Source organism: Dermacentor andersoni, chromosome 6 (assembly GCF_023375885.2).
Source record: "Dermacentor andersoni chromosome 6, qqDerAnde1_hic_scaffold, whole genome shotgun sequence".
Classification (NCBI taxonomy): domain Eukaryota; kingdom Metazoa; phylum Arthropoda; class Arachnida; order Ixodida; family Ixodidae; genus Dermacentor; species Dermacentor andersoni.
The window spans coordinates 76279488-76297839 of NC_092819.1; the positions used below are offsets into that span (position 1 = coordinate 76279488).

The 18352-nt window shown below is 46.1% G+C and overlaps 1 protein-coding gene across 1 annotated transcript in view; it reads left to right on the forward strand.

Annotated features, from left to right (window-relative positions):
- The first annotated feature begins 1871 nt into the window (after nt 1–1871).
- Nucleotides 1872–18352, forward strand: part of LOC126522972 (thromboxane-A synthase-like) — a 45161-nt gene continuing 28680 nt past the window's right edge. The window contains exons 1-3 of the mRNA XM_055066636.1: nt 1872–1943; nt 2554–2759; nt 17855–17932. Coding sequence (XP_054922611.1) covers nt 1872–1943; nt 2554–2759; nt 17855–17932 — 356 coding nt within the window. The remainder of the gene's footprint in view (nt 1944–2553; nt 2760–17854; nt 17933–18352) is intronic.

The following is an 18352-nucleotide window of genomic DNA, read 5'->3' on the forward strand; positions in this document are numbered from 1 at the left end:
GGCACTTCATGCAATTTTTCTCCAAGTGCGCGGTGATTTCATGATTTCCTACATCCTGGACGCCAATCTGAACGTCTAATAGACGCTTACTTTGAATTTGTGAGCAGCTGCGAATAATAAAAAAAAAACGGGTATTGGAAAACCTTTTACTGCGGCAGTAAATAATTAGATATTGCAGGGAATCTACCTCTAGAGACACCTCTTGAAAGGGAGGTTCAGCTAGAGCTAGGTCAGGTTTCGCATTGCAATATATATAAGATGAGGCGATGCAATTGATTGGAGCGTGCGTGGAGTTCGTAGATCCAAAGCCAATATTAGTTCGTTTATTTTTTCACGTTAGAAGTTCTCAAGTTGGCTTTGCTTGATTCCCTGACGAAAATTGTTATAAAAGTTCTGTATCTGTATTGACGTCCTGTTGCACTCAGCAGACGTTCTGTGGATGTGCACTTGAATGTCATGCACGATTATTGCAGGGGAAGTCATCGGATACCAATTGCGACTTACGCCGTGCATAAGGTGGTTATATTATTGTTCCGGGGGTGTCCCACTGTATAGGAATCTTCTGCAGGTACGTTGCGGGGACGTGAAACGAATTGTCGCTTCGGTTTGCGTCCTACCCCAATCGAGAAGGGACAAAATGTTCACATAAAGGAAATGCAAGTACGAATTTCTGCGCCCCGTGTCCCATCAATACAGCCTTAATCGACGGATAAGCCCGACACTGTGCGTGAACTTTCAGTGGCCGCTGTTTAGCTGACACCCTTGTCTTGTGCACTTCTAATGAAGATATAAGAGAGCTTCCATTGAAATCAGATGATTTTACGTTCTAAAGTGTCACATGCGCTTTATGAGAGACCTTTTCAAAACTCAGCTGCCTTTTTGCCTCCACAGATAGATAAGATGATATTTGTTATTAGTGCTTAGTTTGAAAACGTATAAAACATTCCGAAAAATGTATCTCACAGTAATTGTTGATGTTAATGCGATTATCATTCAAGAAATGGAGCGAAACGCCACATTGACAACGCGGAAACGCATATGCATGAGCTTACAGCAGCTGGGCTCCTATTTCGCACTTCCCTCTGGACACCCTGCGCCATTTAGCGGCGCGCCCGCGAAGTCCCCCTCGGTTTGCGTGGCCTCCAAGATGAGTGGAGTACCGGTGTGTGCTAACGCTGAGAAGTAATCCCTCGCTGCTCGCGGCTATTCGCGGAGCAACACGGAAATGTCTGGCTGCATTCTTAGAGCACCGCGTATGTGAAGGGTTCGATTCTTCCCGGCGTCTGAGAAATTCTGAAAGATTTTTTGTCTTTATTTAGAAGCTGCCAAAGAGGCTAGATAAATAGTAACAAAACGGCTGAAGTAGGCTTAGAATGCTATTCGCATTATTATTGGCACAGTGAACAACAAGGGAAGAAGCAGGCTGACCACGGCCTCCAGGGGGGGCACAACGCTTGCCCACCTTTTAGGAAGGAAGAGATATAAGCATGAAAATTGAAGACAGGGAAGAGGGAAGGAATGATAGGAAGAAAGACGACAAGATTTGCCGAAAATGCGGGTTGGCGGACCCTCCCGAAAACCATGAATGCAAGGCTAAGTATCAGCTATGCTACATGGATCACCCTACAGCAGATCGAGAATGCAAGGCAAGATACAATATCCCCTTCCTGACGAAGAAACGTCGCTGGGAAAGAATTAAACGAGAGAGAGACAAAGAAGAAGAAAACTATACGACGCAAGATGAGCCGCATGGTCTAAGCATCCTGAAGAATCGGCCGGAACCCCCTTCGAAGCCTTCGAAAGAAGGACGTAGCGGATCCAGGTCCAGGAGCAGAGGTAGGCCGAGGTCCACAACCAGGTCGAGAAGATCCATGTCCAGGAGCAGAGCCAGGTCCAAGGCCAAGGAACTCCTGAGTTCTGGAGGCACCACGCCTACACCAACGGTGAGCTGGGCAAGCGCTGTCAAGGGGAAGCGCGCAGAGGCAGAGGCTGTAGCTAATCATAAATTAGAGGAAGAGCTGGCACAGCTAAAGCAAGTCGTTGCAGCAATGAAACAACAAATGGCAGTATTGAGTGAGGAGAACAAGAGATTTAAATAAGAAGTTGAAATCGAATCTGTATCGATACCTAAAAACGAAAGGCAAGCCAGACGTAATAATTCTACAAGAAACGAGTGGTCTCGCCAGACTGTCAGGGTACCAATCCATAGGCACTGTCGTAGGAGAAACGAAGGCCTTTACCACCCTAGTCAGAAGAGACCATACGGTTGTACAACATGATACACGAGTCAGAGACATAGACAACATACTAATAGAAATTATACCAACAAGGAAGACAAATAATAGTACATTTATTCTAAACGTATACAGCAGTCCAAAATTCAAGAGGCACATATTCTTAACACTGTTCAAACGCACGCTCAACATAGCAGGTGACCGGAAGGTGATAATAGCTGGAGACTTTAACGCTGCCCACACCACGGGGGGGGGGGGGGGGGGGGGGTACAAGTACATGCACACCAAAGGCAAAAATCTATGGCTCGACTCCCAACAGGAAGGTCTAACCCTAGTCAGGGACCCAGCAACGCCCACAAGGCAAGACAACAGCGTCTGTGACGAGTCCGCACCAGACCTCACCTTCACTAGGAACATACAATCCATAAGATTGCTAAATACACAGGAAGACCTGGGGAGCCACCACTCCATAATAGAAATCCAGCTCAATGGAAGCCCCGACAAACCCACTGGTAATCAACTCAAGTTAGTTGATTGGGTGAAATTAAGGAAAATAAGGGAAGAGAGGAACATAGAAACTATTACAGACATTGACCAGTGGACAGCCAACCTAAAGGAAGACATATCCAAATCAACGAAGGCGATCCCACCAGAAACTCAGCTAGAAGCGATAGGCAGCAGGCTCTCGCACATGTGGGAGGCTAAACAAGGGCTGCAGAAACGATGGAAAACGCAGAAACATAACAAGAGATTAAGGAACAAGATAGCCTTACTAAACAAAGACATAGAACAATATGCACAACAGCTTCAAAGAAGAAAATGGGAGGGAATATGCATGGAGATGGATCAGCGACTTAGCACGAGCAAGACATGGAGGTTACTCAAATATCTCCTTAACCCAGAGGAAACAAAAACGGGGCACAGGCAAAACATGCACAAGATCCTATACGCGTATAAAGGAACAGAGCAAGAATTTTTGAAAGAGATCGAACTCAAGTACATATCACTGGCATCGCCGCGTATTCATCCCGAATACGAGGGAGAACAGAACTCTGACTTCGACAAAGAGTTTATCGAAGCAGAAATAACAGCAGTCCTGCACAAACTCAACACCAAATTGGCACTGGGCCCAGACGCCCTTACAAACAAGACACTCAGAAACCAGGACGACGTGTCCATTGGCAAACTAACACAATATATCTACGAGTGCTGGAAACAAGGAAAGATACCGCAGCAGTGGAAGACGGCACAAGTCATCCTAACACCAAAGCCTGGCAAACAACTACAACTCGGGAACCTAAGACCCATATCTTTAACTTCCTGTGTGGGCAAACTAATGGAGCATGCCTTCCTCGCGAGGCTCACCAACTACATAGAAGACAATGACTTACTCCCAAACACGTTGCTGGGATTCCGAAGAAACCTGTCTACACAAGACGCCATGCTGCAACTGAAGCACCAAGTAATAGACGAATCAGGGAGATCGACTCGAGCTATTTTCGGGCTAGATCTCAAGAAGGCATTCGACAATGTGGCACACCAAACTATACTGCACCAAATTAGCAACCTTGGCTTGGGCGAGCGGACGTACAACTATACACGAAACTTCTTAACGGATAGAGTAGCAAAAATCATGGTAGGAGATCTGACGTCCGAGAAAGTGCCTATTCGCAGTGCAGGCACACCGCAGGGATTGGTTATATCGCCTATGCTCTTTAACCTGGCTCTGATTGGTCTTCTTAGCAAATTACAAGAATCGAAGGACTTAACCACACAATCTATGCAGACGACATCACGCTATGGATAAACGATGGCAGTGATGGATCGACTGAACAGAGACTACAAGAAGCTGTTGAAACAGTCGAGAAATACCTAGAAGGCACCGGTCTAACATGCTCGGTCGAAAAATCCGAGATGTTGCTGTACAGACCAGCGCTAAAGGGGAGACCTCCCAAGGACTACAACACACAAACCTACAAAGACATACAACTTATGACCCAAGATGGACAACCAATACCCAAAGTCGAGAAGATAAGGGTGTTGGGAATGGTCATAGAAGCCAAGGGCCCCAACGGAGAAATATTCGCAAAATCGAAGCCAAAGTTTCTCACGATGTGACACCAACACCAACACCACACGAGGGAATAAAAGAAGCAAGCGTCATGAGAATAATCCTGGCGTTCGTCATAAGTCAGATCACGTATGTGGCGGCATGCCGCAGATGGTGCGCCGCAGAAAAGAACAAGCTAGACGGCCTAATTAAGAAGCTAGATAAACAAGCGATTGGACTCGTGCTAAGCGCACAAGCACGGCGAAACTCCTAGAGCTGGGCTTGCACAACATGCTAGAGGAGCTAATAGAAGTATAACGCAATGCGAACGCCTCTCCAAGACGACGGCGGGCAGACACATCTTAGATAAATTAAGGATCCGCTACCACACACAACACGGAGACAAACGGGACATACCCAAGGAAATAAGGGCCAAACTCACGGTACCCCTCTTACCCAAGATAATGCATCCTGTACACCACGAGGGCAGGAGAAAAAGTAGGGCAAGGAAGATGGCGAAGAACTAGGGAAGGAACAAGGACGCGGTCTTTGTAGACACTGAACGCAGCTTTGTCGCAGCAATACTTAACCACAACAGACAATGCTGCAGAAGCTTGACTATAAGCACGTCACCCATCGAAACGGTGGAGGAAGCGGCTATATTGTTAGCCATAGCACAAACCAACGTATACTATATAATCAGCGATTTCCAGACTGCAATATGCAACTTCACGAACGGTCGGATTTCAGCTGAGGCGCTAAACATACTCAGAAAAAGGAAACCAACAAGGAAAGATAGATGCGTCCAAATCCTATGCATACCAGCCCACACAACCGACTCAACGTGAGAGGACAACCCTAACGCAGCGGTAAACAACGTAGCTCGAAGACCAACTTTCCGAGCTGCGACGAACGTAGACCCCTCGACAGGGCCCTCCGAAGTATGGGAATGGGAAGACAGAATGACCAGGTTCAACGACATCACCAACCATTACAAGATGCAGACATGCACTTATTCACCATCCCATCTACAACTCACTATATCGCAAGCTGTCCAGTGGCGACAACTACAAACCAAATCATACAAGAGTCCGATACTAATGGACGCTATTTTTTCTTATTCAGATACCGTAAAGGCCTTTATGGTCATTACATAGGGGAGGGGGGGAAGGGGGTTAACAACAGGATATTTCAAACACAATTAAAGGGAAAAGGAAATATAGAACACCGTGGTAAATATAACCGAATACAACAAGAAAATATAAGAAAGAAAAGAAGGAAAGACAGAAATGCATACATGATGAAAAAAATAAACACTCGGTACAAAGCATGTAGATGCACTTACAATGCGTCAAATGCACAAAATTCTGTTTTTACTCAACATGCGTAAAACTGCACTTCAAATGACTTACAAATGGGTCATAATCATGCATAGAAGCAATTTCTTTTGGCAGCTTGTTTCAGTGATAAATAGCAAGAAAGAGCGGTGATTGTCAAAGGAGATTCGTACGCGCAAACATGGGACGCACTTTGAAGGGATGGTCGAGGCGGGGGAAAATGTTTTGCGGTGGTTCAATATGGGATGCTGTAAAGGATGACGGGGTATGATACAATCTGTGGTAGTGGGAAAGCAGTGCTAACAGTCCTGCTAGCAGTCGTGTTTCTAGAGAGGGTAATTGGAGGGACTCTCTGATAGCCGTGATGCTGGATGTTCTAGAGTAGGTTTTAGTGATGAAACGTGCTGCTTTATTTGGTAAAGATTCAAGCTTGTTCATTAGGTAAGTATGATTTGGATTCCATATTATGGAAGCGTATTCAATCTCTGAGCGAACTAGAGCTGCGTAAGCTAATAATTTAGTTGACTGATTTGCTAAATACAAATTTCGCCTGATGAATCCAAGTGTTTTATTTGCTTTCGAAATTATTTCATCAATGTGATCATTCCATGTAAGGTTTTAAGTTAAATGGACGCCCAAGTATTTTAATGTAGTCTCATTGTCTATGCATATGTTGTCCATAAAATATGAACTTAAGTGAACGTTACTGGCTCTGGTAAATGTAATTGTTTTTGTTTTAGAAACATTAATTTCCATTTGCCATTGCTCGCAATCAAAGTGAAATTTCGTTTAGGTTGGCCTGTAATATATTAGTGTCTTCAGAGGTGATAATTTGTGTGTAAAGAACGAGTCATCTGCAAACAACCGAACTGTTGAGGTCAGGTTGTTACTGATGTCATTAATGTAAATTAAGGATAAGATTGGTCCAAGTACGGAGCCCTGAGGAACGCCAGATTTAACTTGTGCTAAAGCGGAAAACTCACCCACTCACTCACTGACTCACTCACTCACTCACTCACTCACTCACTCACTCACTCACTCACTCACTCGCTCGCTCGCTCGCTCACTCACTCACTCACTCACTCACTCACTCACTCACTCACCGGAAAAACCAAATCAAAGACAATAAAAAAGATCGCAGGGCTCGGCAGTATGAACCGCAAACAAAAATTGAAGTAGCTCCCACTAATTAAAAAAAAAATACTAATATTGCAAAATCACGTTTCTAATGCAACAATGATAACTGGTCCCAAAAGAAACACACATGCTTGCATACGCTTAGAATCAATTAATTACTGCACAAAACGTTTACCTTTTCTTTTAGGCGCAGCTAGAGAACACCTCGAATTATGTTTAATCGCCTGGAGTCCCCTTCAACCAGCTAACTTTAAAATTACAGGACGCTGGTGTTTAATTCGCGTTCCAGCTTGGTAAAAAGATGCATCGCAGCAGGATATCAAACTGTCGACATTGTGCTGAACAGTAGAGTGCCACCGTGGATAATATATATATATATATATATAAATATATATATATATATGCACATGACTCCTCGCAGATCATCACTGGTAATGGTTGCACTTATAATGCAAGACTTTGTTGACAATAATCTAATCAATTTGCAAAATCACAAAGCCGTTTGAAGCCAGAATGACGGAGTTCACGCAAATTCGTGCGCTACCACATCATGACCATGCTGGATGAACGGCCATGCGTGGGTGATGCGCCAGAGTTACCTCTACAAATTTTTTATAGGAATCTCTAAGGTTCCAAACACCACACTGCGCGCATCCGCATGTGTCGCTCCGTTGGTTTCTCCGCGCAAGAGTGACGGACTATAACTGACGATGTGTTTGCTGTGTTATGTGCTCTCTCTCTCTCTCTCCTCCCATCTTTCATCCCCCCATCCCGCTCCCATGTGTAGGGTAGCAAACCAGTTAGGCTAAACTGGTTAACCTCCCTAGGGGCCTTCCTTCTCCACTTTTTCCTTCCTTCCTTCTCAGCATAGAAAAGTTCATGGCCACCAATTACTCGCTTTTCTTCATTTACAGTGCGTGCGCGAGCCGACCGGATGACGGAAGTTGAAAAGCTTTTGCTTGCGACATTTGATGGCAGACGCTGTAATGCCTGCAGCGTGTAATCCTTGACAAATTACGGCCCGCACCGGCGAAAGTTGTTTCCGGTGGATGGGTCATTACTGTCGCTTTGTGCTAGCGGATGTTTTCGCGACCTACACACTCGAATAACCTCCACTGAAACAGCCTGCATTTTACAGCAAAGCTGTTAGCCTGTAGATGGTCGGAATTTTTCGTGGCGTGCACAACCAAAACACGGCAGCTGGAAAAGAGCTTTGTGTTCGAGTTTCCGCGTATCACATTTATGTTTTCTCCTACATTCAAATTACACTCAGATGCTATCGTGTCTGTAAGTTTTGTGGAAGTCGTACTTTACAAACTTTCTGACACATTGTACTTTGAGAAATCAAATTACTTCAATAACGCACTTGCGCTAGGCGGAGGGCCTACAAGAATGAGGATGAATGCTGTAATAACGGTACTGTCACCTAGCGGCCTCAAAAACTCGCACAGAAGTTAAACGGCAGCTGGAAAAGGACTTTGTCTTTCAGATTCCGCTTAACAGATTTATATTTTCTCGTATATTCGAATAACAATTCGAGGCTATCATGCCTTCGGCCTTTGCGTAAGTCCCACTTTACGTAATTTCTGACGCAATTTGCTTTTGAACGGTGATTTAGTTAAATAAAGCGCTTCGCGGACGGCCTAGAAGAATGAGGTTCCTTTCCAATACCTGGTGGTGTGTATGTGCCTTAGTATAGAAATCATGATCACCATCAGTGCCCGATGATAACTTGACATTGGCGCGATGGAAGTTTACGTGCGATTGTGGTCTACGTACATACTTCTTTCATACCAACTCAAAAATGAGTATACGTGTGATCGTGGTCTAATCAATAAAGAAGAAAGGTGATTGTGGCCCCTATTGGTTAGAGGATCTGGCTACTGTGCTGGAGGACTGAAGATTGATCCCCCGCATCGGACTTTTTTTTAACGAAGCTTTCTTTGCCTACCATTTCATGGGTTGGTTGCTGGTGGGGTTCTTTTCGAGAAGATTCGCATTTGCTTTAAAAAATAATGAAGCGCATCCGGCGACTGATTTTGAACCTCGGCACCCCCAGGGGAGCAGCCCGATGCACCAACCAATAGGACACAACTGCGTTTTTTTAAACATGGTATTTATTACAATGAATGGAATGATTATGTGCAGGAACTATTTACAATAATATGAGTTCCAGGTGGTCATAAGCAATCACACGTATATGAGCAGTACATACAAAGAAAACGTCACACAAAGCAACGTCTTAATCAAAACAAAAACTTGAAAGCAGAAGTTAAACACCTAACAAAAGTTTCTACAAATCCGGCTAACATTTTTCTTGATCGTAAATGTCCTTTAAGTGTGTAATCTTTTGACCGAAATGCGATCTTGAGGGGGAAAAAAAACCAGTGGCGTCCTGAATACAGAAAGAACAATTAGGCAACAACTGCTTTTTAGAGCGCAGCTTTTAATTATTGCCGGTTCCTGCGGCGAGCGGCGATGGCGGCGGCAGCGTAACCGAGCGAACGAGCACAACACAGAAAGTTCAAGGCGCGCGAACGCGGAGCGACAGATGAAAGACGCGAGCCGCGAACAGCGGAGACCAATGAGAGTGACGCGCGCGCGGGAAACTGGTTTCATGCGGACCCGCCCGACCGCTCCTTGCGTACTCGGATCTGGTCTCAGCCGGACCATTCGTTTCGCACTATCGTATGCTCGCGTCAGCTCTCGCTCGCGCTTGTTGGTCTGCATGGTTTGGTCTCGTTCACGCTTGATTCGATTGTCATGGTTTGCGATTGCTTTATAACCTGACTTTATGCGTGACACGAATTGCGCAGTGCTTTCTAGTAGCCAAGCGGCACCAGCGATTACACTGAAACCTTCAACGAGTCATGTATAAGCGTCGATGCGCTTGACCTGCAGATAAGATTTTCGACGACTGCCGACTCTGCTACATGTCTCTCTCAAATTATTTGCCTCAATATATCGCGAAATGAAAACACCTGTAGAGCTGCGCTGAAATTTCGCATTAGGGGGTATCATAATCATTGGTTAATTTTTTTTTCTATATGACGAATTCTTACAAACAGTCATGCAAGTGCGGCTGCGTGAATTTCTTCCCGAATTTGTAGTGTCTTCTAGTCAAGATATGTACGGAGTTTCACCGGATACTTCCGCGAAGGAGTTATGACTTACAAAATGGTAAAGGTGAAATCCTCCATGGATTACATCTGTGCAGCTCAAATAAAAGGCTTTATAAGGACCTGATTGACAAAGTGCGGCCCATCCCCATCTACCACTCATCGTATCGAAAGGCCCAGAGCAAAAGATTTTAAATAGGGTAAAGAAAATGGCAGTTAAATCTTCCGCCAAAGCTATTGTATTTAAATATCACACTGGCACTCTTCCTGTCAGAATCCTGCTTTAAGAACGAAGAATATATGTACCATGTACGGCGGATGGCTTGCTATATAAAAAGTCTGAAACATTGGATATCGTCTATTGGGATTCGATATTTCATTCGGACGTCCTACAGCGTACAATTAAGAAAAAAGTTACAGTGACGATTCCCCTCGTGAACGTGGGTGACGCGCAAGCGTATGTGTACTATAACGCACACAACGACACCGGCCCTCGGTGCGTCTAAACGCCTACACTGTCCGCGTCGCAGATCGTATTCAAGGCAGTGCTCGGGCGGCCGCGCCATACGCAGCAGTCACCGGTGTAGAACGCTCCCTTGTGAACATTCGCTTACCAACTGTATTAACTAGCGTGGTGTCAGCGCGCACAGGCAAACATGGGCACTTCACACTCGATTACCGCGGACACTCACTGTCAAAACGCTGGCGTGAGGAATCGTGGCAGCAGCAGCGAGCGAAGTGACCTTCGTGCTGTGTATCGCTTGAACGCAAACTGAACAGTGTGAACAAAGCGCACGTAAGGGTACGAGTGGTCGGCCCACCTAGAATGTGCCCCCAAAGCAGATCGCTTTCAAGATAAAGCGCCCGTGACCGCGCGCGGTCGAAGTACATAGCCCCTTCAATCCCCTCACCTAGTGACATGCGCCCGCCGCAATACGGCGTGCTTCTTCCCTAGCGCACACGTGATGAGCCGCCATCGTTGGCTCACCGTCGAACGCTATCACTCGCGCACAGAGTACGGCGCGCGAGAACGACGTTATCATGACACGAACCCGATAAGTCTGCACCGCATACAGAACCTGTAGTAACTGCCAGAGGAGGTCAAATCGGCGCGCCTCTGCCTACCTTCGTCCTCCGCGACGCTTAGCCTCGTTTCTCCTTCCCCCTTTGGTGAAAGTTACCTACACTTTCCTATAGGTGGCGTTACTTTGCCGCGCGCTCGCGCTCCTTCGTACGTTCCCTGGCATGCGATTTTCTTCACCTCCGGGCGTCTCTCTCGTTCTCTTGCTTCGCGGCTTCAGACAGACACCGTCGATTGCGCTAACTGGTCAGTTACGCTTACGCGTAAAATAATTACCCATTGACCCCCATGAAAATAAATTCTTGCCGGTTGAAAACACGGCTGGAGTACCCTATAATCTCATAATGCTTCTGGGCCTTTACAGTTTGTAGAAATCATGAATGCAATTACGGCACGCATATATAAATGTCCGCTCAGTTCGAGCAAACTTTATAGAAACCGTATGTGAGAGAGCTATACTGCCCACTTTCTGAGTCACCTGAGTGGATCAGTGCTTTTGATGATTTCATTGTTTAAAATGATTTTATTCATTTGCGAATGTGGTTAAATGGCTGAAATCTTGTATTGATATGTTATATTCTATGTTGATGTCAATGAAAATGAGACAACAAAGCAGTAGGCCACAACCTCACGTAAAGACTTCTCTCGTACGAACACCAACAAGCTATTCGCGATGATAGCGCCGTGTTGATGATAATGATTATTGACATGTGAACTTGTTTATCTTTCTCGGGGTGAGTGCTTTTCCCCGTCTAACAAATATTATCGCTCAGCGTGCTACGCGCCCGCATGTATCAGAAGTTTCTCGAATGTTATCGATGGTTCTGTTGTCACCGAAGCTTGTCTAATCTGATTGCATATGCGACGCGAATTGTGTTAATGTTTCTGGAAGACACACGGGCACCCCCGATTACTCTGGAACATTCGATAACTCGTGTATAAAAACCGATGCGCTTCACTGGCCGATCGGATTTTCGACGATCGCCGACTGTGTTCGCCGCTGTCACCATTCTTTGAGCGTAGCCTGTTATTGAGGGCATAAGTTCGCCCAATAAAATGCTAGCTTAGTCATTTCCAATTTTGCTGTTTTCTTCACCGTCGCCACTACGCGAAATTATGACGGATATGGGCACATGCCCACCAACGGCGGCCCATACCCACAGCGGGGGATCGTACAAGAAGTGCGCCTGTGTGATTATAACGATATTTATAATGTGGCACACACGCACAAAAGGGAGGGGGTTGGTCAAAAAGTGGGTGGTACATTCGTGCCAGCTTTAACTAGCTTTGAGATGATCCCTGCGCGCTGTTGATGGTTGATTTCCGTACAATCGCACATGCCCACAACGGGGAATCGGTCAAAAAGCGCGAGGTGCGTATTGTGCTAAGGCCAATTAGCTCTTTAAGGTGATTCCCGAGTGTTGACGATTGTAAGAAGGCGTGAAACACATTATCACGCCAACCACTGCCTTTCTTTCGAATACGTTCAGAGTTATTGTTTTTCTAAAGTTTACACGCACAGGTAATACAGATTGTAGCAGAATAAACAAACGAAAGAATGCGCCGACAGTTTCACTCCTTGACTTCCCCTTTTTTCCGTCAACCATGAGGTAACGTCCAAGTGACGATAACCCGAGAGCGAATTTAGAGAAGCCAATGAAACTGGAGGCGTGCCGAGTGTTGAATTTCATGTCTCCATACCATTAGCTCATTCATCTAAGGGCGTCGCCAGAGCTTACAGATGTGTGCTGTGAGTGTAGCCGCTGTCACCCATGCCTCGGCGCATTGATTCACGTGTGCGCCCGTTCACTTATTCATACGTTGGCGATGGAGTGAGTGTAAGCTTGCGCGTTAGTTGGAGTGGAGGTGAGTAAATAACATGAGAGAAACTTAATATATAACAAGAAGCGGCGCTACTGCTTTTATCACCGCATAACGAGCGGTGCTCGCTTGCGCAGGCGTTCCGTGGTTGAAGTTCTTTCCGTGGATGTTAGTGATACAACGCTGGCGGATAAGTGAATTTTTTTTTTACCCTCGAGTCCTCGAGGAAAGCCGTGCATCGCGAAGAGCCAGCAAACAGGGGCAGACCTTATGTAGTAGCGGTCCGTGAACTTGGACACACAATTTCATTCCATTCTTTAATACGCAGTCACAATTTCTGCATCCAACTACTACACACGTCTTCTCTTCACCTTTCTCCATTTTGCAGCGTGAATGAAGCATAGTGCGTTAGCGAAAACCCAGTTGCATTTCCGACAGCTGATGGCACAGATGCAGGGCAGTAGAGGTAATGCTTTCGAATTCGCGCGCCTTCGCTGAGGCAATGTGTGGCGCGCCGCCGAAAGTGCCACCTCGTTTCTCTATAGCAAATTGCTCCGCAAGAAGGGTCACTAGCAAGCGTCGTTTTTCCTCTTCTCGCTTTTGGGTGTGATGCTCGTCACGCTCCTCGCTGATCACGTCCGCGAAGCGTGATTCCGCTTTCTGTTTGAGCTCATAATGTTCGTCATGCTCCTCAGTGCTCATGTCCACCACGCGTTGTTCTGCTTCTTGCTTGTGGGCGTATGTTCATCACGTTCTTGCTGCTTACGTCCCCAATCGTCGCTGTTTCACTCCTCACCTGTGAGTGTAGTGTTCGTCACGCTCCTCGCTGATCCCGTCTGCCAAACGTGGTTGTTTCGCTTACAGCTGGTCAGGGTAACATCCTCTAATCTACTCACTGCACACATCACGCGAGCGTCGTTATTTCGCTTCTCGGTAGTGGGTGTAGTGTTAGTCACGCTCCTCGCTGATTCCGTCTGCCAAACGTGGATTCATCCCAAGAAGCCAAGAAGTCATTGTTCCGCTTCCCGCTTCTCGATGCAATGCTTGTCACCCTCCTCGTTTTTCACCAGCGTCAAGCGTCTTTGTCCCGTTTAGCGCTATCGAGCCAGCAAATGCTCACTTTCTCCAGCACAGGAGTGTTCGGAGATGTTCTGGCTGTCTTAAGTTGAAACTGGTTGACAGCGCAGGCAATGGCACAAGTGAACGAGTGAGACAGAAGCGGATTCGTCAAATTTGACTTGTCTGGTTGTCCGTGGTGTTCGCCATTCTGTACGATGCTTCGTGGCTTAACGAATAGGTTATTGTTAAGCTCAGTGCTTAATTGCGGGCCTCCCTCAATTCCAAGCCCAATGCAGGCACGTTGGTCGAACTTTTTCCGATACACTCGGTCGCTTTGGTTGACGATTTCTGCAGTTCTCTGCAGCCGACTTCTGCTTCCTTCGTCTTCACTGCTTGCCTCTGCTTGTGCATTCTGGTGCATATGCAGCGGTACACACTCCATGGCTTAATAATCCTGTACTTGGTAACCGACCCCCGCAAGGTGAAGGGAAGAGGCAAAGAAAGCTTCGCTTTAAAAACAAAGTCCGAGTGCGTGGTAAAATTCACAAGCACAGTCACAAAAAGGTAGTGTAAGTCGCAGTTTCACCCGAAGTGCGAAGCATTGATTGCGATAGCAAATTAGCAGACACTTAGATGATGTAAGAGTAGTAGTTTCATCGGCCGTATAATCTGTAAGCATTCACTTGCTAACTGAATTAACAAGCATGCATGCGTGCACAAAGGAACATGAGCACCATCCCACTAAACAACCGCGGAAATTCGCAGTCAAAACGCTGTAGTGAGGAAGTGCGGCAGCAGCAGCTAGCGAATTGACCTTCATGCTGCCTCTACCTTCAATGCGAACTAAGCCGCCACAATGTAGCGCCCACGAAGCTGAGACAACGGCGCACCCATACTCTGTACTGATCACAGATCGCTTTCAAGATAGAGCCCGTCTTCTATTCCAGGAAACGTTTCCCTAACACCGAAGTATACAGGGTGTCCCACGTAACTTCAGCTAAAGCTTAAATATATGAGAATGCCATGTAGCTGGACCGAATCAAGGTAATGTTGTTTGGCGTCGCTTGGAGACACTCAGATTATTTTTTTTTAATTCTACCTAATCCCATAATTAGTCCTACCTAATATATCAACTTCTCGAATATTATAGACGAAAAGTGTCAGTGAGAAAATTGTAGAGCGCCATGAACAACTCCCGATACAGCTTTCTGCTGCTCAATACGTGCTACATAAATGTGTTTTTCGAGCGTGAAAGAAGTCCGCGAATACACGCAAATGCCTCGAGTGGCCAGTCGCGCGGCAATTTTGCGTGCATTTGCGGGTTTCTTTCTCGCTCGGAAAGACACTTCTGTGTAGCAGGTATCGAACAACAGAAAGCTGTATCGGTAGTTCGGTAGTATGTCGTTCTAAAATTTTCTCATGAACACTTTTCACCTAATTATAATTTTTGAGAAGTTGGTCAATTAATTACGACTAATTATCTAAGTAGGCGGAACGAAACAACTAATTTGAGTGTCTGCAAGCAACGGAAAAACAACATTACCTTTGTTCTGTCCGGCTACATGGCATCTGATTATATTTAAAGGTTGGCTAAAGTTACGTGGGACACCCTGTAAAAACAACTTTATACAATACAGATTTATTTCCAGAAATACAAAAGTTCCGGTGGATACCATAGGCTAAAAGCTGTTAGAGAAACAGATTGGTAAAATTTTTTTTTGGGGGGGAAAGGAGCTTCTGCATAAGTTTTGCTGCCTCTGGACTTCTGTTTTATTGTAATACCATATATATGGACACTCCAGGTGCATTTCCGCGATCGCCGTTGGCGTCGCCATGATGTTCTGTATAAAGTCCAAGTGCGACAACATCGTCGCCACGCGCCGTATGCTGCATGTGCGAGTGAAATCATGCGAGGGTGAGCTGACAATGGCGGCTCAATCCCGCACGCACAAGGGTGGAAAGCGGGGAGGAATCAACGAAAGTCCTTGGAGCAACAAAAATTTGAGAGGGAAGCCTGTACAAGCCCTGACTACAAGTTCGGTAGCGCGCACATTGGCTTCAAGGGTTCTGGCAAAAACTGAGCAGGACCTCTGGTTTAGACATAATATGTTGTGATAGCCTGTACGAGGGGTAGGACGTGGGATTAGGAAGTAGGACTCGGAGATACGCACCATTGGCCACGTGGTCACTCCATTGGTAGGATAGAGGGGAAGTATGCTGTCCAACTTTAAGATAAGCGCACACTTTCATTGCACTAAAAATCGTGCAGAGAGCTTAGCCCGGACTAACAACGATGAGTCAAAAGGCGGTCGCTGTGTCTATTCGTGGGTGCCAGCAGTGGAATCAATTGGATTCTAGCTCTTGCATTTGTGCGTTCGTCGCAATGCGTTTTATTGCTATATCAATTACATGGACTCTCTAGGCGAACTTCTGTCTCTAGGCGAACTTCTGCCGTCGCTGTGGCGTTCAGCATAAAGTCCAAGGGCGGTAAATCGCCGAGCGCCGTATGCTGTATGCTGTATGCGTGAGTGTAGGTGTGCGAGGTTGAGCCGACCATGGTGGCTCAATCTGGCAGGCGAAAGAGTGGGAAGAGGAGAGGAAGCGCATCGTCTTCCGTCGCGGGCAAGCCCCCGGGGAGGGGAGAAGGAATTCTAGTCCGCTGGTGGCTGCGTGTGTTCGCGCCACATAGTTCGCTTTGAAGCGAGAGGCAGCACAAAGGTCAATTCGCTCGCTGCTGCTGCCGCACCTTTCTCACTGGAGCGTTTTGACGACGAGTGTGCGCGGCCATCGAGTGAGATGTGTTCATGGGCCCTTTAACGTAAAACTATTCAAATATTTTTCTATTCCAATATCCTGACGTCAAATTTGCGTAACCGCCGCCGCAAGCATCGGGCGGTCACCGCAGGGTTGTCTGAACAGACCAATCAAATGCTCTCCTCGTTCGTAGGAGGTCAGTTTTGCTTGCTTGAAAAACGAATAACACTGCCTACACTGGGCGGCTTGTCTTATCTAATTGGTTCACAAGAGGCGAGGAGCACGCTAAAATGGAGAGGGATTCAATGGGGCCGAGCCACTGCACTGAAAACCGATAACCCGATGAAGAGGGTGGTGCTAATGTCTGCGATTCGTCCGTTTTTCCTTACTTGGCTTGCGTTGGCTCGTCGGCAATCGCGGCGCCATACAACGGAAGCTTAAGAATGACGCTAAAACGGATCCTCAGCAAAGAAGAGTTGGCAGAACCAGGTCGTAAATGCGACGAAAGTGCTCAAAAACGTTACACGGCCCCGCAAAAAGATTTATTACACGCAAATAAAGCCATGCTCTCCGGTAGGTGCGAGAGCCAGTGCCTGAGCGATCGACGGCAGCCATCTTTTATTCCTTTCAGAACGGGGCAGCCTGCGGATATTCAGAAAAAAATTCAGTTTTGTTCGGCATATTATTGCACCTTTAACGCGTACACGTCACTTTGACGGGCTGAGTTCTTGCGGTTTTGTGACGCCGCGTGAGAGGCAGGTGAAGTGGGTGCAGCCCGAAAACTTTTGACCAATAGCCGAGGGCTGATGGCGAAAAGGTGTCGAATCAGAAATAACTATTTTTCTTTTGTTCCGTCAAATCATGCACAATCAGTTTGCACACGTCATATCAGATGGGGAGCTATCGCGGTTTTCGTGACGTCGCGTGACAGACAGGTGAAGTGGGCATGGTCCAAAAAATTGTTTGACCAATCGCGGAGGGCTAATTGCAGAATTGGAATAGAAAAGTTTGGAATAGTTTTACGTTATAGCGCCCCATCTTTGCTTGTGCAGGCGTGACACCATGCATGATAATTTAGTTGGTAAGCGAATGTTTACAAGACTACACGACCGATAAAGCTACTATCCTTACTTCGTATAGCTGTCTACTAATTTTGCTATTATAAATTTCCAATGGAACTGGTGCTCCGCCTTTCGGAACTGCAGCTCTTTTTTATCGCTGCATCTAATAATCTGCTGCTTTGCATGCGTTCCACTGTGCAGGATGGAAACACCGAGTCTTCACATCACGCGGGAGCTCTTCATCACAGTCGTAATTCTGCTTCTCATTCACTGGCTCATGTAAGCTTTTCTGTAATCGCCAAATATTTTGTTTAGTAGCTCGAACATAGGTTGATGTGCAGCCCAAGAGTTGCACCTTCGTTACGAGGTGTCTTAGTGAAGGTCTCATCATATATCTGGAACACTTTAGCTGTTCTTGCATGTTTGTTTATTTGTTTGTTTGTTTGTTTGTTTGTTTGTTTGTTTGTATATATACATTGAATTGCGCTTGAAATTTAGGCGCACACGCGTTTTCAATAAGCTTTGAAGCAACGAACCGAATAAATATTTGTAAGCCCAAGAACTATACACAAACCATCTCTGATGAGCTTGAATGTAAGTGAATAGCCCGAACGAACGAACTAATGAACTAACGAACTTTTTCCTTGCCAAATCCGTCTACCGAGCATCGACCAACCACAAAAATGGGCAAGAGTGGCT